At 42.6% G+C, this 23961-nt stretch overlaps 1 protein-coding gene across 8 annotated transcripts in view; it reads left to right on the forward strand.

The window, feature by feature from the left end:
- The first annotated feature begins 12410 nt into the window (after nucleotides 1-12410).
- Nucleotides 12411-23961, forward strand: part of ATRN (attractin) — a 158007-nt gene continuing 146456 nt past the window's right edge. For 7 of the 8 annotated variants that reach the window (XM_042931497.1, XM_042931498.1, XM_042931500.1 and 4 more), the window contains exon 1: nucleotides 12758-13200. In XM_042931497.1, coding sequence (XP_042787431.1) covers nucleotides 12824-13200 — 377 coding nt within the window. In that variant the 5' untranslated portion in view covers nucleotides 12758-12823. Of the gene's footprint in view, nucleotides 12476-12757; nucleotides 13201-23961 lie in introns of those variants that run through there. The other variant, XM_042931504.1, reaches the window with a different exon arrangement.

The following is a 23961-nucleotide window of genomic DNA, read 5'->3' on the forward strand; positions in this document are numbered from 1 at the left end:
AGTTCACCCATGGGGTGTTAACTCCCTCATGGCCTGGGATTCGTTCCCACTCTTGCAGAAGGGAAGGCCAAGTTCCTTGACTGACAGGCTCACGAAATCATGGGTGGTGGGAGAATAGTAGCTTCCTCAGATGTGGAAATGCAGGCAGACAACAATTAATTCACAGAATTTGAAGGTCACAGGTGAAGGGGTGATATTCAAGATATTTAACAATAAATACACAGGCATAGCTGAATGAGAAATTATTACAGGACAAAGAAAATGAATACACGTACTTGTATCAATGACATTAAAAACCAAGATTCTGGGCTGTCTGGGTGGCTTAGTTGGTTAAGTGTCCAACTCATAATTTCAGCTCTCGTCATGATCTCGTGGTTCTCAGGATCCAGTCCTGTGTTGGGCTCTGCACTGACAGTGTGGAACATGCTTGGGATTCTCTTTCCCCCTCTCTCTCTGCCCCTCCCCCACTCATGTGCATGTGTGCATGTGCCCACACACTCTCTCTCTCACTCTCTTAATTAATTAAAAAACAAATAAACCAAGATTCTCACTCCAGGACAAAAGAGATACAAACATAAACTCCCAAGAAGTATAACTCTGTAGTCCTAAATTTGAATTTATAGCATCAGTATGAACCTAAGGTATATTTCCCCCAAAATAAAAATGATTATTTTCTAGCTCTGTATACTTAAAAAAACAAAACAAAACAAAACAAAAAACTAAGTCACTGGGAATAAGTACCCCTAGCATCAAGATTGTGGTCTCTAAATACTATTTGTCTCTAAAAGGAAAAAGGATACTTGAAGAAATGTCTGATTTCATATTTGAAGCAGAAAATGTACAAGAAGAGCCTGTAACATCTTGTATTTGAAATGAAAACAAACAAACAAAACCAAACAGACAAACCTATAGAACACTACTGTAGGAAACAACCATTAACATATGGGAAAATTTGAACATCAAAAAGAATAGTAACTACAATGAACTGAAAGACATCAGGTATGTTGTTTGTGAATCTACAATGACATTCAAAACAATAAAAACAACAAAATGCTTTGGTCAACTTTGGAGGATGCCAGGGAATCGTTTCATTATCCTGTATACTGGTGCACAAAGGCAAATACTGGTGCACAAAAACACTTACCATGCTTTTACTGTATGAACTACACCTCAGAGTAACTAAATAGTTGACAAGGGAATGTTATTCTTTATAGAACAATTACAACTGATAAACATATAAAGGAGAATAGATTAAAATGAAATACTAGAGGGGCACCTGGATGGCTCAGTGGGTGAAGCGTCTGACTCTTGATCTCAGCTCAGATCTTGATCTCAGGGTTGTGAGTTCAAGCCCCATGTTGGGTTCCACACTGGGCGTGAAGCCTACTGAAAAAATGAATCAAAATAAAATAAAATGAAATACTAGAAATAGTAAATATTAGAACTAAAGCAAAATAGTGGTTCTAGGCTAGCTCTGTCAAATATAACATTCTGTGATAATGGAAAAATTCTATATTTGCATTGTTCAACAGAGTAGCCACTGCAGCTGTTGAGCACTTAAATGTGGCTAGTGTGACCAAGGAATTAAATTTCTTTTTTTTTTTAATTTTTTTCCCCAAATTTTTATTTAAATTCTAGTTAGTTAACACAGAGTGAAGTATTGGCTTCAGGAGTAAAATTCAGTGATTTCTCACTTACATACAACGCCCAGTGCTCATCACAACAAGAGCTCTCCTAATACCCACCATCCATCTAGTCCACCCCCACCCACCTCCCTCCAGCAACCTTCAGTTTGTTTTCTATTGTTAAGAGTCTCTTGTGATTTGTTTCCCTCTCTTCCCCCTGCCTCCTGTATGTTCATCTGTTTTGTTTCTTAAATTCTACATATGAGCGAAATTATATGTGGTATTTGTCTTTCTCTTATTTCATTTAGCATAATACACTCTAGCTCCATCCACATCATTGCAAATGGCAAGATTTCATTCTTTCTGATAGCTAAGTAGTATTCCATCATGTGTGTGTATATATATATATATATATATATATATACCACATCTTCTTTATCCATTCATCAGTTGATGGACATTTGGGCTCTTTCCATAGTTTGGCTGTTGTTGATAATGCTGCTATAAACATTGGGGTGTATGTATTTTTGAACCTTTATTTTTGTATCCTTCAAGTAAATACCTAAGTAAATACCTATCTGAGTTAAATACTCAAAAGTTCTCCATAGTGGGTCATCTGGGTGGCTCAGTCGCTTAAGCACTCAACTTCAGCTCAGGTCAAGATCTCATGGTTCATGAGTTTGAGCCCCACACTGTCAGATTCTCTCTCTTTCCCTCTCTCTCTGCCCCTCCCAGACTCATGCTTTGTCTCTAAAAAATAAATATATGAACTTAAAAAAAAAAGTTCACCATACTGTTCTCCAGAGTGGCTGCACCAGTTTGTATTCCCACCAACAGTGCAAGAGGGTTCCCGTTTCTCTGCATCCTCCACAACACCTGCTGTTTCTTGTGTTGTTAGTTTTAGCCATTCTGACAGGTGTGAGGTGGTATCTCATTGTGGTTTTGATTTGTATTTCCCTAATAATGAATGATGTCGAGCATTTTTTCATGTGTCTGTCAGCCATCTAGATGTCTTCTTCTTTGGACAAGTGTCTATTCGTGTCTTCTCCCCATTTCCTCACTGGATTATTTGTTTTTTGGGGGGTTGAGTTTGACAAGTTCTTTAGAAATTTTGGATACCAACCCTTTTTCAGATATGCCATTGGCAAATATCTCCTCCCATTCCATAGGCTGCCCTTTAGTTTTGTTGATTGTTTCCTTAGCTGTGCAGAAGATTTTATCTTGAGGAGGTCCCAATAGTTCATTTTTGCTTTTGTTTTCCTTGCCTCCAGAGAATTGTCAAGTAAGAAGTTGCTGCGGCTGAGGTCAAAGAGGTTGTTGCCTGTGTTCTCCTCTAGGATTTTGATGGTTTCCTGTCTCACATTTAGGTCTTTCATCTATTTTGAATTTGTTTTTGTGTATGGTGCAAGAAAGTGGTCCAGATTCATTCTTCTGCATGTTGCTGTCCAGTTTTCCCCACACCATTTGTTAAAGATACTTTTTTCCATTGGGTAGTCTTTTCTGCTTTGTTGAAGATTAGTTGGTCATACATCTGTGGGCCCATTTCTGGGTTCTCTATTCTGTTCCATTGATCTATGTGTCTGTTTTTGTGCCAGTACCATACTGTCTTGATGATTACAGCTTTGTAATAAGACTTGAAGTCCAGAATCGTGATGCCTCCTGCTTTGCTTTTCTTTTTCAGGATTTCTTTGGCTATTCGGGGGAAGGGAGGATTAAATTTCTAATTTTGTTCCATTTTCATTACATTTAAATAGCTACATGTAGCTAGTTGCTATTGTATTGAACAGTACAGTTCTAGGGCATGATTATCTTGGGCTGCTAAAATTCTTAGGTGAAAGACTAGTGGGGAATTTATAATGGGGAGATTAGAATTACTACCCCTAAATTTACTGATCAATTTTAAAATCACAAAAAGAGACAGACGTTATGTATTCTAATTAGATGCAATGGGGAGTATGTAACACCACCCATGAAACATTCTTGCCAAAAATATCAAACCTAAATCTGATCCAGCTTCTAGATCTAACTACCAGTTTTGGAAATACAGAGAACGGGAGAATATGATACACACCATAGCAAGAGAGGTCAGCAAAATCTAGAATGTGGTAAACTCCTCAGAACAAACAATATGATTTATTATGATAATAAAATAATTGCAAGGGAGGGGCACCTAGGTGGCTCAGTCTGTTAAGCATCCGATTCCATTTTAGCTCAGGTCATGATCTCATGGTTTGAGCCCTGAATTGGGCTCTGAGTTGACAGTGAAAAGCCTGCTTGGGATTCTCTGTCCCCCTCTCTCTCTCTGCCCCTCCCCTGCTCATGCTTTTTTTTCTCTCTCTCAAAATAAATAAATAAACTTAAAAAAAACCCAGTAATTGCAAGGGAGAAGTGGGAGAGGATGAAAGCTATAGATCAGAGAGGCCCTATTTGGGACCAACTGTGTCTTAGTCTGGTGCCCCGCAAAGGAGAACCCGATTTAAAAAAACAAAAACAAAAACAAAAAACAAAAAACTATGTGCAATACTTTATTCAATACTTTATTGAAGAGTGTGATCTCAGAGGGTAGGAATGAGGGACAATAAATGAAAAAGGGAAGCACAAGAAGGCATGATCAAGTTGGCTACCATGAAGAGTGATTTCTTAATCCCACAGACCTTGTGAGAAGTTACATATACTGGGTCTTCAGACTGTCGATCTCAGGATGAAAAGGAAAGCAGTTATCCATTGGTCAAAGTTTGCCTCAAAGAGTTTTAAGTGCCTGGCACTTTTGGGTTGTGCATGCCAGGCAGGTTTCTACAGTATTCCACACTGTAGCATTAAAGAGAAGCCCTGAAGCTGTGCCAGGCCACACCTGTGTGCAGCTGGTTGGAGCCTGTGCAGAACTGATATGGGCAGCAAAGTCTGGATTAAATGACAGGTGAGCCTGAGGGGATCTGGAGTTATGCACAGAGATGTCTGATATAAACTATTAAAAAAAGGTGGGGGGGGAGTGGGACAGGGAGAGAGAGGGAGAGAAGGAGAGGGAATGAATCAGGGGAACTTGAATGCTATTGAATTTTGACTGAACGTCTTTAGTGACCTTAAGGAATTATTGTTAAGTTAACTTTTTGTGTGATTATGGTATGGTGTTTTTGACATTTTTTCAAGACTTATCTTTTAGAAATCCATACTAAAGTATTTGTACATGAAACAATACGATGCCTGGAATTTTCTTCAAAAGAATCCAGTTTTTAAGGGAGAGTAGATGGAGGCATAGCTGAAACAAGATTGGCCATCAGTTATATGCTGATTTTGAAAACATCCACTAACTTTGAACTTAATTTCTCTCCCCTTGAATGTGGATGGGACTTAGTGACTTGTTTGTAATGAACACAATGTGGTAGAAGTGATCTTGTGTGTCTTCCAAGACTGTGTAATAAAAGTCATTGCAACTTCCACCTTGCGCTCTTTTGGATCATTTGTTCTGGGGGAAGCCAGCTACCCTGCTGTGAAGACACTTCAGCTGCTCTGCGGAGAGGGCCACGTGGCAAGAAACAGATGCTTCCTGGCGACACTTTACCAGCCAGAGGTGAGGGTCACCTTGGAACAGATCCTTTAGCCCCAGCTAAGGCTTCAGATATCTGCAGGCCAGGCAGACAACATGACCACAGGCTCATGACAAATCCTAAGACAGAACCGCCCAGTTAAGCCACTCCTAAAATCCTGACTCTTGGAAACTGTGCAAGATAATAAATGTTTATTACTGTTTAAATATGCTAAGTTTTGGGGTAATTTGTTACACAGCAGTGGTCAACTGAAATAAATTAATAATTGTTGAAGCTGAGTGTTGAGTTCATTGCAGGATTCTGTTTTTGTATATGTCAAACTACATTTTCTTTTTTATTATTTTAGAGAGAGAGTGTGTGTGAGCAGGGGAGATGGGCGGAGGGGGAGAGAGAGAGAAAGAATCTTAAGCAGGCTCCACACTCAGCACTAAGCCTGATGCAGGGCTCGATCCCATGATCCTGGGAACATGACCTGAGTCGAAATCAAGAGTCAGATGCGCAACCAACTGAGCCACCCAGGTGGCCCTGTTTGGCATTTTCCATGATAAAAATTAAATACTGAATTCCTATATTGCATCTTCATGTTAAGTCATTTCAAGTGGATTAAAGACTATCTGTAAGGGGAGCCTAGGTGGCTCAGTAGGCTGGGCATCCGACTTCAACTCAGGTCATGATCTTGCCATTTCCAAGTTTGAGCCCTGCATCCGGCTCTGTGCTGACAGCTTGGAACCTGGAGCCTGTTTCAGATTCTGTTTCTGTCTCTCTCTGCCCCTCCCCCACTCATGCTATGTCTCTCTCTCTCAAACATTAAAAAAAAAACTATCTGTAAAAAGCAAAAATTCCTGGTAAATTATCATCTCTTTAACCTCAAGGTAGGAAAGGATTTCTTAAACAAGACATGAAAAGCACAGACTACCAGGGCTCCTGGGAAGCTCAGTCAGTTAAGAGTCTGACTCTTGATTTTGGCTCAGGTCATGATCTCGCTGTCATGAGATTGAGTCCCTTCAGGGCCTCAATGGCCCTGGCCATGGAGCTTGCTTAAGATTCTCTCTCTCCCTCTGCCCCTCCCCTGCTCATAGGCGTGCTCCCTCTCTCTCAAGAAAAAAAAAAAAAGAAAATCACAGACTATTGAGAAAAGATTGATAAATTTATATACATTAAAGATAATTTATTAGATGATACTATAAAGAAAGTGGTATTTGTTACACATATAATGAAGAAAAGACTAGTATCTGAATATAGAAGTGATACTCACAAATCCGTAAGAAAAAGAAGCAATTCAATAGAAAAGTGGGCAAAGGATATGAATGCTCACTTCACAGAAGGGGAGACCTAAATGGTCAATAAACAAATAAAAAACTGATCAACCAGTGTCTCTATCTCTGTGTTGGTCCCCTCAGTAATTAACACTCTCTCCCCTAGCAGATATTAACAATGGCTGACTGGAGTTGGTATATAAATACCTGTAAACACCCTTGCCCCCTAGCCTCTCTGAGACATGTGTCCTGTACCACTTCCCAGAGTTCCCTCTGTGGAATTTCCCTGTGGAATGGCTCACACTAGTCACTGACTAATAACACATTCTGTATTGATTTTCTTCCCTTCCCTGTTTCACTTCCCTACTCTCCTGTTTCCTGGGATTACATCCCACATTAACCTTGACTTCTTGCCTCAGGGCTTTCTTTCCGGGGAACCTAAGCTAATAGAAGAGTGTTCAAGCTCCCTTGCCAGTATCAGACACAGTCTTGAGCCCTGGCAATTCTGTGAGAATTTCATACACAAAAAGAAGCTATAGCCTTGAAATGCATATGGGAGAAAGGGGTGTGATGGCTTCAAACAAACCCTAAGGATGGGAGGTTCAGACCAGTGGCCATAGAAATACACTTCAAAGCTACCCCAAGCCCAGGACTCTTGCAAGTCTGCTTTCTTTCTGTCCTCTTTCAACTCTGTACGTAATCAATGCCCTTGACCCTGACTCACTGAGTTCATAGCTAAACTCTCCCTGTTGCTTGAGTCATTTTTGATATGCTGATCTGGCTTTAGCCTGTTTAACTTGGTAAATAAACACTGCAATCTGGGCCATATCTCTAGCCACAGACCATACTTTTGGTGAGCTGGTTCTGTACACAGGGTTATCTGCTACCCCTCCTCCATACTGGGGTTCTGGCCGCGGTCATAGTACAAGTGAACACAAGAACCACCTCCCTGTAATGAAGGCTGCATTGCTGCCAGTGGCTTCTCAGATGATGGGAGTTTATGCCAATGGCTTGGCAGCAACATGAGATGGGGACCTCTGTGTGGGCATCAGGAGCCTTGATCACAACACTGGCAGCAGTTTATATCCGTGCCTTGGGCAAGCACTAGCAATAGAGACGGTGTTTCTGGCTGCACCAGCACAGTGGGCTTTCATGGGAGCCAGCTTAGAGAGTTGGCTTCTCTATGAGCCAAAGCAGGAAACAAGGAAATGGACATCTTCCACGGGTTTGCCATACTGTCTCAATGGTAGTATCTTCTGTTATGGTGTTGGGTATATTTAGGGGGACTTCCAAATTCTTGTGGCCTGTGTTAATTACCTACTGCTGTAAGACGAACTGCCCCCAAATTTAGCGGCCTACGACAATTTATTATCTTCACAGTTTTTATGGGTCAGAAATTCAGGAACAGCTTGACTAGGCAATTCTGGCTCAGGGTCTTTTGTGAGGTCTCAGTCAAGATGTTGGCCAGGACTGGCATCATCTGAAGCCCTGACAGGGGCCAAAGGATCCATTTCCAAGTTGTCTTACACATGTCTGGTAAGTATGTGCTGGTTCTTCGTGGCAGGTTCCCGTTCCTCCCCACCTGTGCCTCTCCACAGGCTGCTCAAGTGTCCTCATGACATGATGGCTGGCTTCCTCCAAAGCAAATGAAGAGAGAAGGACAGGGAGGAGAGGGAGAATGTGAAGGAGAGGAAGAGGGGAAGGAGAAACTATCCTTTGTATGACCTAGCCTCAGAATATATATAGTATAATTCTACCACATTCAAGTTGTTAGAAGAGAGTCACTAAGTCTGGCCTTTATTCTACAGAGAGGAATTAAACTCCAACTTTTAATGAGACTATCAAAGAATTTGTGGAAATTTCTTTTATTTAAAAAAATTTTTTTTGAATGTTTATTTTTGAGAGAGAGAGAGAGAGAGAGAGAGAGAGCGCGAGCGCATGAGCTGGGGAGGGGCAGAGAGAGAGAGGGAGACAGAGAATCCAAAGCAGGCTCCGGGCTCCGAGCCCGGTGCAGGGCTCAAACTCACAAGCCATGAGATCATGACCTGAGCCGAAGTCAGACGCTATAAACTGACTGAGCCACCCAGGCACCCCTGTGGACATTTCTTTTAAAGCACCATTTTAAGTTTAATAACTAATTGTAACTTGGATTATAAGGTTTTTTCCAAGTCCTCTGTCCTTTGAGTTGATATAAAGGCCACTTCCTGTATTCGTGGGGCTTACCTATGGCAGCCACCAGGAGCTCTGACAACAGCTAAGGGGGCTAATCCTATGCTCCCAGATCAAGGATCCCTGAACATTTACTTGTAGAGCCTCCCAAGTACTATAGGGATCTTATGTTTGTAAGTTGACCTATCCTTCACACGGGAGCTACCATTGCTACCATTGTGTTTGTTCCAAACCCTCAGGATCAACCTTTTTCACAGGCAATATAGTACCTTACATGTTAGGTAAGATTCTGATATCTATAATTAGGGAATTGCTTTGTTCCAAATAGATGAAGAGTATAAGAAGATCCTTGACATAAAAAATGTTGATTTTTCCAATAGCACAGAGTGAAGTCTCTTGATACTTAGGGAAGGTCAGACAGCTTGATCAGATAGATCTTACCAGGGCGCGTTCATCCGTACAATCCAGTGCTCCATAAGTATTTGCTGTATACAGTAGACTGATCCCCCTCCCAAATTTTTTTTTGGATCTTTCTTATGGCTGTGAGTGTTGGCTGGCTGCCAAATGAGATTTGTATACAAAACAATGCCTTCTTGTCTCAAGGTGGAATCAACTCTTAGATACAATCTATGTCTCAAGGCTCTCCATAGGTTTAGGCCGCCTCTTGACTCCAGATAAGACCACATCTTTGCTTAGCTCCCTTCCCTATCTGTCCTGCTTCCTTCATTGCCTTTCTCCAGAGAGTACTCTCATAATAAATCCTGTTTCGGGCTCTGCTTCTAAGGAAACTGACCTAAGACAATGCATGAGTAAAAGCCAAACAATTGTTAAAAACATCCATGTCCATGACCTGGAGACAATGCAAAGATATAGAAAATGATGACATGAAATTAGAGAGAGCAAAGGGCATACAAACAGAGAGAATGCCTTTCCTGAGTTTTAAAAAAAAAAAAAAAAAAAGAAGGAAAAAATGGGCAGAGGTAACTTCAAACCGTCTTAGTGGATACAAACCTCCTTGGCCACGCAGTTGGTGAGGACTCTGTTATGTGGAGTCTGGACTTAAAGCAGTTCCAGGAATTTTTTGCCATTGGAATTCCTTGCCATTAACATTAAAATTTCTAGGTCCTGGAAGTGGCCACCTTGAAAGGACTAGTGGAGAAAAAGATGGTGTGGGATTTCAGATAGAACAGTCATAGAGTGTTGGTGGTAAGGTGTAAGGAGTCCAGCAGACATGCTTCTGGAGCTGCAATGACCCTTTTCAGGAAGAATGACCCAATGATCAGAACCCTCTGTGTATTATATATAAATGACTCATTGTACATCCTATATGTATATACAATTATACAGCCATTGTTAATCAAGTTTACCTTAAAGACTTATTCTTATCTTTGGAGGCAGGAAGTTAGAGTATTTTGGGAATTTATTGCAGTCCTAAAACAAACCATCCCCAAACTTAGTGGCTTAGAGAAGTACATTTATTTACTTTGTTCATGTATCCGTGGTTTGGGTGGGTTAGCAGAGGTGGCACCCCCTCTCCTTCATTAGTGTCTGGGGTCTTAACTGGGAAGAACCGAATGGCTAGGGTCCGGAATGGCTGCGGCTGCTTCCTTGCAATATGGCAGTATCAGATTAGCTGGGCTTCTTTTATGGCAGCTGGATTTCCTCAGAGCAAGTGTTCGAAGGCACTCAGAAAGAAGCAGCAAAACTTCTTGGACCTTGACTCAGAAGTTTCAGTATTTCACTTCCACCACAGTCTATTGGTGCAACAAACACTAAGACCAGCCCAGATTCAAGGAGTTGGGGGAATTAGTCCCCATCTTTCCATGGAAGGACTGCAAAACAATTTGTAGCCATCTTTAATTCCACCATGCAAAAGTATAAAGTGCAGGAGACTCTTTGACAACAGTAAAGGAGAAAGAAGATTGCAGTATTTCCCTGCATAGTCAAGGTAAGATTTTGTTTGTTTTTTATTAAAAAAAATTTTTTTAGCGTTTATTCATTTTTGAGATACAGAGAGACAGAGTGTGAGCGGGGCAGGGGCAGAGAAAGGGAGACACAGAATCTGAAGCAGGCTCCAGGCTCTGAGCTGTCAGCGCAGAGCCCGACCTGGGGCTCGAACTCACGAACTGCTAGATCACGACCTGAGTGGAGGTCGGACGCTTAACCGACGGAGCCACTCAGGCGTCCCAGATTTCATTTTTTTTAAGGCAAGATCATTTGAGCAAAACATGGCTAAGGAAAGAGAACCAGAGAAGGGAGTAGATTAAAGAGGAAAACATTTGCTGTAGCAAGGTTCTAGGGCAGCCATATTGCTGCCCTGTGGACGCAAACCATTTTCTCTTACCTCTGAGTATTCGTAAAATTATGTGAAACTTCACAGCCTGGCCTCGGTTTTGCTGTGAAGAAAGAAGGGAAAGTCTGGTTCCATTTCTGGCCTGGGGGAGTAGGGAGAGCAGTGCTTCCTGAAGCCAGGGCATAGCTTCATGTAAGCCACCTCCATCTGACTGGGTTCTTGCCAGAGGGTAGGGCCATGTCTTCCATTCCCACCTCATTCTACACAGCCCCTGTAGGACACTGCAGCAAAAACCACCTGCAAACCAGAATGCCTGTGGTAGGGCCCAAGCTGAACAATGTGTTTTGTGTAACAATAGGAGGGATGTGTGGGTGGAGAGCTGAGGGCGGAGACTGGTGGGCTGTTAGGCTTCACCTGCCTTGAAGTGGATACACAGGAAGGTAGGTCCGGACCTAGGTATGAGTACGGGGGTATATTCTAGAATTCTGAGCTCTAAGGTAAAGCAAAAGTGGATTTCTTTGTTTCCCAGGGACTGCATGGTGCTCAAACTCTGAGCTGACACAGGAATATTCCTCACAACACAAGGCTTATGTCAGACAATGTGTGGTTATCTATTGCTGAGTAATAAACCTCTCTAAAACTTAGAGGCTTCAACTGACAGCCAGTTTCTCAGGATTTTGGAAAAGGCACAGGAGGAAAGACTTACCTCTGTTCCAGGTAATGAGGAACAGCTCAGATGGCTGGGACAACCTAGGTGGCTTCTTCCCTCAATGACTGGTCCCTCAGCTGGGATGGGTTCTCCAGGTACATGTGTCTGGGACTTCACTTCTTGGTGGTAACTGGGTCTCGACTTCTCCATGTCTCAGGGCCTTTCCCTCTCTATGTCTCTGTGTCATCTTTCTACAGCAAGGTGGAAGAGGGAGAGCAGCTCAGGATTATCAAAATCAAAATCAAGGTTACCAGGTATTCTCAAAGCTCGTATCTGTAATTGGCACAGTCACTTCTGCCACGTTCTGCCATTGGTTAAATCGAATCACAGGTCCAGTCCAGATTCCAGGGTTGACGACCACACAAGGTTACACTGTCAGGAGGCTTGTTTCACTGGGGCCACCAAAGTAACAAACTACCTGACAAGAAGGGCTCTAGGTGCAGATGTGTGCGGTGGGCTGAGGGTGCTGGCCTCTCTTAAGAGGTATTTGAGAACATATAGTGCAAAGTAAGATAACCCCAAACTTCCTCCACAGAATTAAGGGGGGAGGGGGGCTCTGGTCGGCCACTGGATCGGCCTGAATCAAGGAAGCTGAACTCTTCACTCAAGAGTATTGGGCATTTATTGCGCATAGCCTATGCGCTGTGGTTAATACACGTGTTACTTCGTCATCCCTACTTTACAGAGGGGAAAGCAGAGGCTGGTGCGCAGCACTCTTTCTACAGTACCGCACACCACGACGAAGCCTTCTAGGCCCCTTCTGCCCCGCAGGTAGTCCCCCGCAGGCAGAGCGATGACACACGCCGGGGTCTCCGGAAGGGCAGTCCTCAACACAGCCGGCTTTGCTAGCAGAGCGGACGGCTCCCAGGCAGCCAACGGTAAGAGGCTGCCTCAGGGATGCTAACCTGTCGCCGGGGCACCGAGAGAAGGCTAAGAACCGGAGCGCAAAGGCGCCTCTGACCCGAGGGGCAAGGGGCCTCAGCAAGCGGTAGACCAAGGGTCAGACACCCGCCTCCAATGTCGCGTGTGCTAGAGGACGGCCCGCGCGCCGCGCACCGCCCACGCACGCACGCACCGCTCCGCCTACCGCGCAGCTCTGGCCCCGCCCCCAGGATTGACCGCCCGAGCCACCGTCCGCCCAGCCCCGCCCCGCACGGCCAGGCAAAGCGGAGCCGGCCGTGCGGTGTGTGTATGTGTTCGCGGGGCGCCGTCTCAGCCCCGGGAAGATGGTGGCGGCGGCGGCGGCGACTAAGGCGAGGCTGAGGAGCAGGACGGCGGCGACAGCGCTTGCGGGCAGGAACGGCGGGCAGCGCTGGGACTGGGACGCGACCGGGGCTGGGAGGCCGGGGCTGGGGGCCGGGCTGCGCCTCCCGCGGCTGCTGCTGCTGCTGCTGCTGCTGCTCCCGCCGCCGCTGCTGCTGCTGCCCTGGGCGGCCGAGGCCGCGGCAGCGGCGTCGGCGGTGTCGGGCTCAGCCGCAGCCGAGGCCAAGGAATGTGACCGACCCTGTGTCAACGGCGGCCGCTGCAACCCTGGCACCGGCCAGTGCGTCTGTCCCACCGGCTGGGTGGGCGAGCAATGCCAGCACTGCGGGGGCCGCTTCAGGTGAGTGGGGGGTGGTGTTGGAGGGTCAGGCCCAGAGGGAGACTGAGGCTAAGGGGCGCCGAGATGGCTCCAGGCCGGAGGCAGATGCCGGACAGTAAGTGGGGAGGGTACGGCCGCCCCTCGGTGTTTGAGGACCATTTGCTTCCGAGGAGATCATCGTCTCTGGCCTAGGGTTGTCTTGTACTGGAAGATGAAAAGGTTCGAGGCACGGGTGGAGGCACTACAGAGGGATTTGGGTGCGGCGGGTACATGAGAAGAAAGCTTAGGGTCCCAAAGAGTATCCAAGCCAGTCCTTGAAACTGGGCCGCTTTCGGATAAACGGGGTATAAAAGAAAAGAGAGCTAGTCTTTAAGAAACACTTCGTTTTAACGTCTCCTTGTTCCCTAGGGCCTGATGAGTTCTCCGACTCATTGGAGATGTAGGGTACTCTGAAGAAACAGGGCCCTGGAAGTGATTTGTTGGCTGGAGATAGAAGGAAGAGGTTAGGATTGTGAGATATTAGAGATAGAATCAGTGGTTGTTGGCTCGAGGAAAGTGAAGAGACTCGCCTTTTGAAGCTCACTAGAGGTGGCTGATTGGAACAGGATGGAGAGGGCATAGAAGGAGGTTCCTGTATGCCCTGGTTTCTGGAGAATATGGAGTTCTGAGTTGGCCTGGTTTGGGACAGTACCTCCTGGAGAGATCATTAATTCGTTAATTAAAAGTTATCTATTATTTGCTTCAGTTGTGAAAGGATTTCCAGGTAATGCACACAAACAAATAGATTAGCTAGACTTTGACCTAGTCCACCTGGAATTTGGAATACAGTAAGAGAAAGATAGGTACACAAATGACCCTAGTCATAAGGACTATGGAGTCATTCATGCCTTTGGCAGATTTTACTAAACATTTTTGATGTTAGGTGTGGAGGAGTGGGGAAATATGGAAACCAAGACAGAGGGTCCCTGCTCTCATGGATCTTACGTTCCAGTGGGGGAGACAGGCAGTTAATAAGTAAATAAGCAAATAAGTAAAGAAAAAATGAACAAGATAATTTCAGATAATAGTAAAATGCTGTCAAGAAAATAAAACAGGATGACCTGATAGAAAATTATAACCAGTGAGTAACTTTAGGAGGAACTCTCATTTGAAGTGACATTTGATCAGACCTAAATGAAATAATGGAGAACCTGTGGGAATTCAGGGAGGGAGGTTGTGACTAGCTGGGGGAATGCAAAGAAGACTTCGAGGAAGAAGCGACATTGGATTTGAGCATTTGAAGAAAAATAGGATTTGGAAATGTATAGCTGGGAAAAAAAAATTCCAGATGGGAGGAAGGATGCAAGCAAAATTGTGGAGCCCAGAAAGCAAAGTATTGCTGGTACCAGGGTGTGTAGAAGAGACCTGTGAGAGGGATGTTTGGAATGGTAGAACTGTAGACTCATGTAATGTCAGATCTTCAGGGGAACTCAGAAACATTGAGGAGATGAGCTGTTTATTGTTAGGGAAGTGGGGGCTGGCCTTGTAACTTTTTTTTTTTTTTTAAGTTCATTTTTGAGAGAGAGAGATAATGCACAGGAGGGGCAGAGAGAGAGGGAGAGAGAGAGGGAATCTGAAGCAGGCTCCAAGCCATCAGCACAGAGCCCGATGTGGGGCTTGATCCTGTGAACCGGGAGATCATGACCTTAGCCAAAATCCAAGAGTCAGATGCTTAACCAACTGAGCCACCCAGTCGCCCTGTGGCCTTGTAACTTAGGGTGTTCTGATTTATGAATTACATTAATTGACTCATATTTGTTGAGGGCTCCTCTGGGGTAAGTTGTGAGATACAGTGGCAAACAAGACCAACATAGTCCTGCTCTTATGGAGCTTACATTCTAGCTTGGGAATAGGAAATCTAATAACTGATTTATTATTATTTTGCTTGAGGCTATGGAAGAAAGGATAGAGGACAAACAGAGGACTTAGTTTGGAATGGTAAGGCTAGTGGTTGAATAAGTGACTTTTGAGTTGAGATTTGAAGGGTAGGATAGCACTGCCTATGTGAGGAGTGGGGTGCTAAAGGGCCAGCATGTCCAGAGGCTTGGGATGAAGGGGATCATGGCAAGCTGGATAGAAGGCCAGAGAGCTGAAGCAGAGAGCAAATGGGAGCATGGCAAGACTAGAGAGATAGGCAGGGGCCAGGCCATGTGAAGCCCTGTAGGTTGAGTTGAGAATTTTGACCTTTAGCTATCGAGCAATGGAATGGCATAGTTCACTCTCATTTTCATGGCATTACAGGATTTTAGATTGGAGCCAGAGCAGGAATGGCCTGAAAGTAAGGCCAGAGCATTTTGAATTTGAAGATCTTCTAAGATCAAGTGAATGGGTGGTTGTGTCAGAGAAGAGTCCTTTAAGTTCTGAGAATCTGGAATGCTGTGGAAGGCAGTGGGGGCCCACAGGGTGTGGAGGAACATGCATAGCAAGATCTGTCTGTCTACTCTTCAGAGTATGTGGACTCATTGGGTACCTGGGTGGGGGCTGGCCTGGGTCAGGACGGCAGTAATGAGAACCTGAGATAGGCTGTGGGAATGGAGGCAGGGTAGGTGCTAGGTGGTATTGCAGAGGTAAAAGACAGGTCTTGCTTTGAAACTGGTTCATTCTTGGGAAGGGAGGGGGATGGTGAGGGAAAGCAAACTAGATCCTATCTTGGGCGACTGAGAAGATAGTAATACCATTAACAGACATAGGGACACAGGAGGAGATTTTATACACACTGAGATTGGGTGCTCTTAGGCTATCCACTTAGCAGGATAGGTGTAAGCATTGGGGTCATTTGTGTATGAGGGAGATTGCCAGGGAGAAAGAGCAGGGGTCTCTTGTAGTCCAGAGGATTGGAGAAGAGCCACTTGTTATAGGGAATAAGCAGTCCTGACACTGGTTGTCTCAGATGGTGTCATGCATGAGTGAAGGGGCACCCCTGGTCTTTGTGGATGCTCTATTTGAGCAGGTTCGAGGCGGTGTCACTGCTCTTTCCTGGGCAAACAGTTATGACTTTGGTCATGATAATTCCAGTATATTTTGTAGGCTTCTGGAATTTGCATTTTTAAAAATGAAAGTAAGAGGAACTTAATGTCTCTGGCCTTTTAAAAAACTTTCATTAAATTGTTAGTGGAAGGATTATTTTAGGGGAAGACTGAAATGTTGGTTTTGATTATAGTGGTACGTGTCTTGATTTAACTCACAGACCTTTTTGTTATTAAATGAAGAGACATTCAAATGAATACCTTTCTGGTTTGGAATGGCATCAAGTCAGTGTGTTTTTTAAATCTTTCTAGTTCCATAATTCCTGTGTGAAAATTGTGGTTATAAGGTCTTTTCTGTTAATTGAAAGGAATGTAAGATAATAAGAGGAGTAGATTTCACTGAAGTTATCGCTGGATGCATACTCTGTGCCAGGGACCTGGCCAAATGTTTTCATATGCATTGTGCCATTTAATCTTCTGGACAACTCTGAGGGTGTCGTATAAAATTTGTGTTATTATGTGGTTGCAGTTAGAAAATCACTTAATTTTTTTCCAAATGAAAGTTCCTACAGAAGTGATTAATCACAGAGGATATTATTATTGGTGTCAGTTTAGTAAAAATTACTATGGAATCTTTGATGGATGATTTCTAAAGCAGTGCCAGTTACATTTATTTTTATGTTAGCATTCATAATTCAGTGATCATTTTTTTTTTTAATTTTTTTGAGGGGGAGGGGCAGAGAGAGAATCCCTGATGCGGGGCTCAATCCCACGAACCACGAGATAATGACCTGAACAGAAATCAAGAGTCAGATGCTTAACCGACCAAGCCACCCAGGCACCTCATCAGTGATCATTTTCTTCTATTTGTGACCTCACCATTGAAATTTTTCTTTGGAGGATAAATACATGCCATCAAATTAGAAATAAAGATAGTAAGCCCATTTATGAAATTAATTGCATGTAATTCTTCTATCAAGTGGAAGTTTCAGGAGGATAGACTACAATAGCCTAGTGAATGGGAGCCTTGTAATTACCCAGGATATTAAGAACTTCCCTTCCCTAGAAGGAAAAAATATGCAGCGCCTGGCTCATTCAGTTGGAAGAGCGTGAGTCTCTTGATCTCAGGGTCATAAGTTCAAGCCCCACGTTGGGCGTAGAAATTATTTACAACAAATTTTAAAAAACGAAAGAAAGAGAAAGAAAAGAAATAGGCATTTATTGAGCATCTATTTTGTGCCGGGCATATGGGGTGATGGTGGTATTAGTCGCAGCAGTAGCTGCCACCAGCATTTTCCCCATTTTTTTCTAGGTGTTGTGTCAAGTGCCATTTAGAAATTACTTATTTTAATCCTTAGAGTGAAGATATTCCCATTTCACGGATGGGTGAACTGAAGCTTGGAGATACTGAGTAACTTGCTCCAGCTTATACAACTTGTGAAAAAACTGGACTGGGATTTGAATTCAGGCCTTGTTAATTCCTATACCCTTGCTTTCCATTGTACTATTTGTCCTCTCATTTTTTTCTGAGTCCAGTCACCCTTTATGAACATTCTTTGGAAGGGTTTCCTGATGCCATTAAGAAACAAAGGAGGAAAAATAGATTTATTGCAGCAATATGCTGGCATTAAAACAAACAAACAAACAAACAAACCAAAGGAAGAAACAAACCCTTAACTTACTCAAACCTGTTTGGCTACTGATCAGGGACATGTATACCTATATGAAAGGAAATGTCTGGAAAATAAAATTTGAAAAAAGAAAAAGGTAAAAAAATTTTTTTTGTTTTGGTTTATCATAACTACTAAGCAGTATTAACTTGAAGCCCTAAATTTATGTTCATGAGTCAAATAGACTTGTCTGTGTTCCCCAGTAGAATATAAGCTCCATGAGCTCTGGCTTCCCAGAGCCTAGAACAGTGCCTAGGACATGGTGCACAATAAATATTTGTGGAATGAAAGAATAAAATTCTGCAATATCTTTTTTATGACTTACAAAAAAAGTCATCCTTACCTGTATGATTGCCGTCTGTGTCTTTTGTTCTCATAAATCTCAGGTACTTCTTTGCCTTCTGTATGCTGGGCATCTTTTTGGGATGTTTTATGGTCACCTCATAGTAAGCCATCTGAGACAAACTTTTATCCTCATGGAAAAAAAATAGTCTTTTCCTTTATACTCTCTTATTTCAGTAGTCAATCCTGCGAAATAACCAAAGGTCAAAACTAAAGAGTAATCCTTTGCTTTTTCTGTTTATTCTCTCTTCTCTAAAGTCTTAAAATTGTGTTCCTTCGCACTCCTGCTGCTGCTGTCCTAGATCCTCTGGCCCTTCACCTCCTTGCTGGCCTGCCTCTGTTGCACCCTGACTGGTCTCTCGCACCTCCAGAGTCCATTCAACACTTTGTCATAGGAATCCCCTGAAAACGTGTGTCAACGGTCTTGCTCAGAAACCTCTTTTCTTTTTCTACTCCTCTTATTACCTGGAAAATGCCCCTCAGCAGAAGGCTCCCACTGCCCCAAACACATTCTTTTTTCCCTAATCATATTCATCTACTTTGTAGTTTTTCTGCATATTTGCTAAATTTAACACCTTCTTGCCGCCCCCATATTCTTTTTATCTCCTTATCTAGATTCTACCTCAAAGCCCATCTTCAGTTCTCTATAATCTGCTATAGACCATTCTCTGAAATCATACCCATTATCTTTTTCTGAGATGAGCTATCAGCCTGTTCAATACATAGAAGCTTTTGAATGATTATTATGTGTTAGGTGCTGTTCACTTGCCTTGATATAAAGGTGGGTAAGAAAGCCTTGCTATCCCGTTGGAGAGCTCATAATTCTGAAGGGAGGACAGCTATGTGCACAGGCAATTAAAATTTAATCATAAAAATGCAAGCAGTATGTGGTGCTGGACTCAAACATAGTGGAGAGGGGCCATGGTGGAAGGCATGGTGGAAGAAGAGAACATTTGGGCAGATCTGAGGTTTAGTGTGAATAGACAGACCATCTGGGAGAGATGAGCATTCCAGAAGGAGAAAAGAGCATGTACAAAGGCAAAGAATCATGGACTATCATCCTTACCTAAGTGTATTAGTTTCCTAGGTTTGTTGTAACAAAGTACCACAAACTGGGTAGCTTAAAACAACAGAAATTTAATTTCTTCCAGTTCTGGAGGTCACAAGTCTGAAATCAAGTGTCAGTAGTGTCATGTTCTCGCAGAAAGCTCTAAGGGAGAATCTGTTCCATGCCATTCTTAGCTGCTGGAATTGCCAGCAATCGTTAGCATTCCTTGGCTTGTAGATGCATCACTTTAGTCTCTGCCTCCATCACTTCAGATTCACATGACACTTTCCCTGTGTGTCTCTTGTCTCGTAAGGATGCCAGTCATGTTGGATGTTTGAGTACGACCTCATCTTGAGTATATCGCAACCTCTCTGTTTCTAAATAAGGTCACGTTTACAGGTACCGAGGGTTAGACTCCAACATATCTTTTTGTGGGGCACAATTCAACCCACAGCACTTAGCGAACTGAACATGGATGTTGTTGGGGCATAACCTGTGAGGGATGTGTTGGAATGGTGTGAGCCTGGAAGGTGATAATGGGCTTTGCTTTTCCTTTCCCAACAACCTCCAGCTTCAGGGTGCATGCTTGACCCGGGCTAAGCCATCAGGACATTCCAGCCTCTGGTTGTTAGGAGGTTTGAGGTAGGCATGTGATCTAAGCTGACTTAAAGTGAATCTCAGGACTTTTTCTGGAGAGCTCTCTCCTCTGGATATTTAATGAAAGGGATGCTTTGTCATCTGCTTTGTGTGCTGAGGATATAAAACTTAGAAACTGTTATAGCTAGCATTGTTGTGATAGGAACCCACCTATGGTCACAGCAACTTCTAGAAGAGGGTAGATGTCAAGGAAATGGAGCTGGAGACCTGATGATTGTATGAATCTCTGGATCAAATGTTGCTTGAAGCTGTACTTTTCAGTTTTGTGAGGTACTGCATTCTGTATTTTTCTTAAGCCAGTTAGGGTTGGATTTCCTGTTCCTTATAATGTAGAACAATTCCTGACATACAGAGGAACATAGGTCAGGATCATGAAAGTCTTCATATTCTACACCGAGGAGTTTGAGCCTCATTCTCTCAGAATTGACAACATGCTCTAAATTCCTGACATTTTTCTGCCAAGTCTTAGTTTTCCCGTGTTGATGGGCACATGATCTGAACCCTAAGTTACCACAGGCAATAGTTTAGCTTGTTTCTTTGATAGTGTGTAACTCAAATTGCCAACTTCCAGCTGGGAATGAGGCTGTTTTTCACTGCCCTGTACCTCAGCTCTATTTAGCCAATTTCCCATTTGAGGGCTCATTAATTTGTATTTGTGAATTGTGTTGGATATAATTTCTTTCAAGGTTCTTTTGGTGACAGACACCCAACTCATGTAAGCTTAAGAGAAAAAAGATGGGAGAGATTTATTGGTTCATGTGACAGGAAAGTCAAGGGGATATTGTTGGCTTTGTGTGTGGCTGGATCCAGGGGTCCACTTGGTCTCTCTCCATCTCTTGGCTTTGATCTTCTCTCTGTTGGCCATATTCTCAGGCAGACTGTCTTCAGGTGGTGTCTCCAGAAGTTAAATTGAACTGGCCACTGGAAAAGAATGACCCTTTCTTAGATGCTCATTGCAAATAAAGAGTGCTGACTGGTCCCTTGTCCTTTACTGAAGCAATCCCTGTGTTTGGGTCATGGGGAATGTTCTGATTGATCGTACCTGAGTTGAGCACCTGCTGTGGAGCTGGGGTGTGAGGCCCAGCTCCAGTAGGAATAAGTGGCATGGACTGAGGATGGGGAAGTAGGAAAGGAGAAAGAACACACATCATGTACCAGAACGTGGGGCCCATGCTAGGCAGGTAAGAACAGTGACATCCCTGCATATTTCCAGAATCTGCCATTTGGTGAATACTCAATAAGTGTTGGTGATGAAAATTGGGAATGCTCTTGAAAATACTGTATCAAGTAATGAAATGCCGGTCTCCTAGTATATCAGGAATTCACTCAATCATTATGAGGGACTGTGGGGGTCCCACTATGTGGAATGCATTATGCTGGCTCTTGTTTTTTGTTTTTTTTTTTTGTTTTAATGTTTATTTATTTATTTAGAGATAGAGAGTGTGCGGGTGTGCACGCAAGTGGGGGGAAGGGCAGAGGGAGAATCCTAAGCATGCTCTGTGCCATCAGCACAGAGCCCAGCATGGGACTTGAGCCCACAAACTGCGAGATCATGACCTGAGCTGAAGTCAAGAGTCGGACACTTAACCAACTGAGCCACCGAGGTGCCCCATGCTGGCTGGCTCTTTGAGGTCGCTGCAGTGAGGACTGTTCCATACTGAGTTTCAATCTCATAGAGCCAAGTCACTGAATGGCATTTATTTGTCTCCTGACTTTGTGATGGGGGAGATAGAATTATGGGAGAAATCAATTATGTTATATTGGATAAAAACTCTGTAAAATACTTACATAATAGACACTTTAAATTTTGATTTCCAAAAGATAAAATTTACTTATTTGAAAAGGTAAAAATTGGGACACCTGGCTGGCTCATTCAGTAGAAAATGCAACTCTGGATCTCAGGGTTGTGAGTTTAAGCCCCACATTGGTCATGGAGCTTACTTACAAAAAGAAAGAAAAGAAAAGGTAAAAATATGTTTGTTGAGTAAGAAGAAAAATTGAGTATGAAGGTCGTAATATAATTGCATAAGTTATATGTTTGAAAGCAGATATCTGACATTTAAGCTTTACCTCTTTGAAAGTTTCCCAAGATAGCTAAATGCTTTTTATTTACTACAGTGTAGAGGAGAGATAAATATATAGGAGAAAAACAGAGTACATTTATGATCAAAACAGTTTTTTCTAAAAATGTTGAAATGACTTAATAAATGTGTAGGTTACATTTATCTTGAGTATTAAATTTAGAAGTAGGTATCTGGTACTGTGGTTGAACAGAAGTCATATTAGTTTTTCTCTTTAGCACAATCTTGTTTCTAAAAACTGAAATGAAACCGTTGTACTTTTCGGAGTATTTGTGTCTGGAAATTTATCAGACACTGACCTATTCTGAAACTTTTTTTCTCACACTCTTTATCATTTTCTGTGATTTCTCAAATGATTGTGGCAAAAGCATCTCTATCCATGTATTGTATACTGATTTAATTCTTCATTTTGTTACTCTCTTCTTTCCATTTCCCTTTTCTCCTTGTACTTTCAGACTAGCCCTTTATAATTAGCTAGACGTTTCCTCATTTTTCCTTCTGAGAGTGGCTTTCTCATATTTGTCTTGCTTATTTATTTATTTTTTCTTTCTTCTCATTTTATGGATGTCATCTTCCTTTAAATGCTTTTCTTTTACTACTTGAGACCCTGGTTTGATTTGATTCTTTCAATTTTTAATTCTGTAAGTTTTCTGTTCTTTCAAGGTAACATTTTGAGTGAACTTCAATTCTGGCTATTTATTTACATGTTTATTCATCTTGAATTGTCTTGCACTTATAGAAGTTAATTTTAGTCGTGGCTGAATTCTTTGTCTTTTTAGAATTTGATATTGCATTTTTAAAAAAAAAATTTTTTTTAATATTTATTTATTTTTGAGACGGAGAGAGACAGAGCATGAATGGGGGAGGGTCAGAGAGAGAGGGAGACACAGAATCTGAAACAGGCTCCAGGCTCTGAGCTGTCAGCACAGAGCCTGACGTGGGGCTCGAACTCACGGACCGTGAGATCATGACCTGAGCCGAAGTCGGACGCTTAACCGATTGAGCCACCCAGGCGCCCCTAATATTGCATTCTAATTAAGAATTTTCTAATTTGTTTATTAATAAGCTTATAAGCATTAGGGCTGGAACTGTGTCAGGTGCTGTTAAGAGACACATAAGTCACCTTTCTTGACCAGTGTTTCTGGTATTTTTTGTTTCACACATCCCTTCACAAAAATTTACAATCTTGTGGACTCTTAGGAATTAAAAAATAATCTTTTTAAACAAAGTATCCCGTTTTTGATGAGATGATTTTAAATAGACTAAAACATAATTTCTTTTTTTTTTTTTTAAATTTTTTTAAATGTTTATTTTTGAGACAGAGAGAGATACAGCATGAGCAGGGAAGGGGCAGAGAGAGAGGGAGACGCAGAATGTGAAGCAGGCTCCAGGCTCTGAGCTGTCAGCACAGAGCCCGACGCGGGGCTTGAACTCACGAACTGTGAGATCGTGACCTGAGCTGAAGTCGGACGCTTAACCGACTGAGCCACCCAAGCGCCCCCTAAAACATAATTGCTTAACAGACTATTGTATACATTTTAAATATAATTTGTAATGATGTTCATAATATTAAAAGAAAAATTTGACCTTTTCCCTACTTAACATGTGGCACATATTAATATATTTTAAATTAATTTTATAAGGAAAAGCATGATTTATAGTCAAAAAATGACAATTTTGGATTGAATTTATATTCCAGTAGAGATTGAATTGGACTCTGTGCTATAGAAATAGACTTTTCTCTCCTAATGATTGGTATGTAGGCATTTTTGCTTTAAAAATTATGTCTTAAAATTTTTTGTGTGTTTTGTTTCTAAATCATAAAATGATAGTGGTTTTCAGCTATTTGTAAGCGTTTCTCTGCAGATACCATATTTCCTGTGTGGATGTTTTTTTCACAATTGAGTGGAAAGGCCAGATTGACTATAATTGTCACTTAATTTTCCCCTTTTACTATTGTTTTTTGAAGTACTAGAGAC

This window comes from Panthera leo, chromosome A3 (genome assembly GCF_018350215.1).
Source record: "Panthera leo isolate Ple1 chromosome A3, P.leo_Ple1_pat1.1, whole genome shotgun sequence".
Lineage (NCBI taxonomy): Eukaryota > Metazoa > Chordata > Mammalia > Carnivora > Felidae > Panthera > Panthera leo.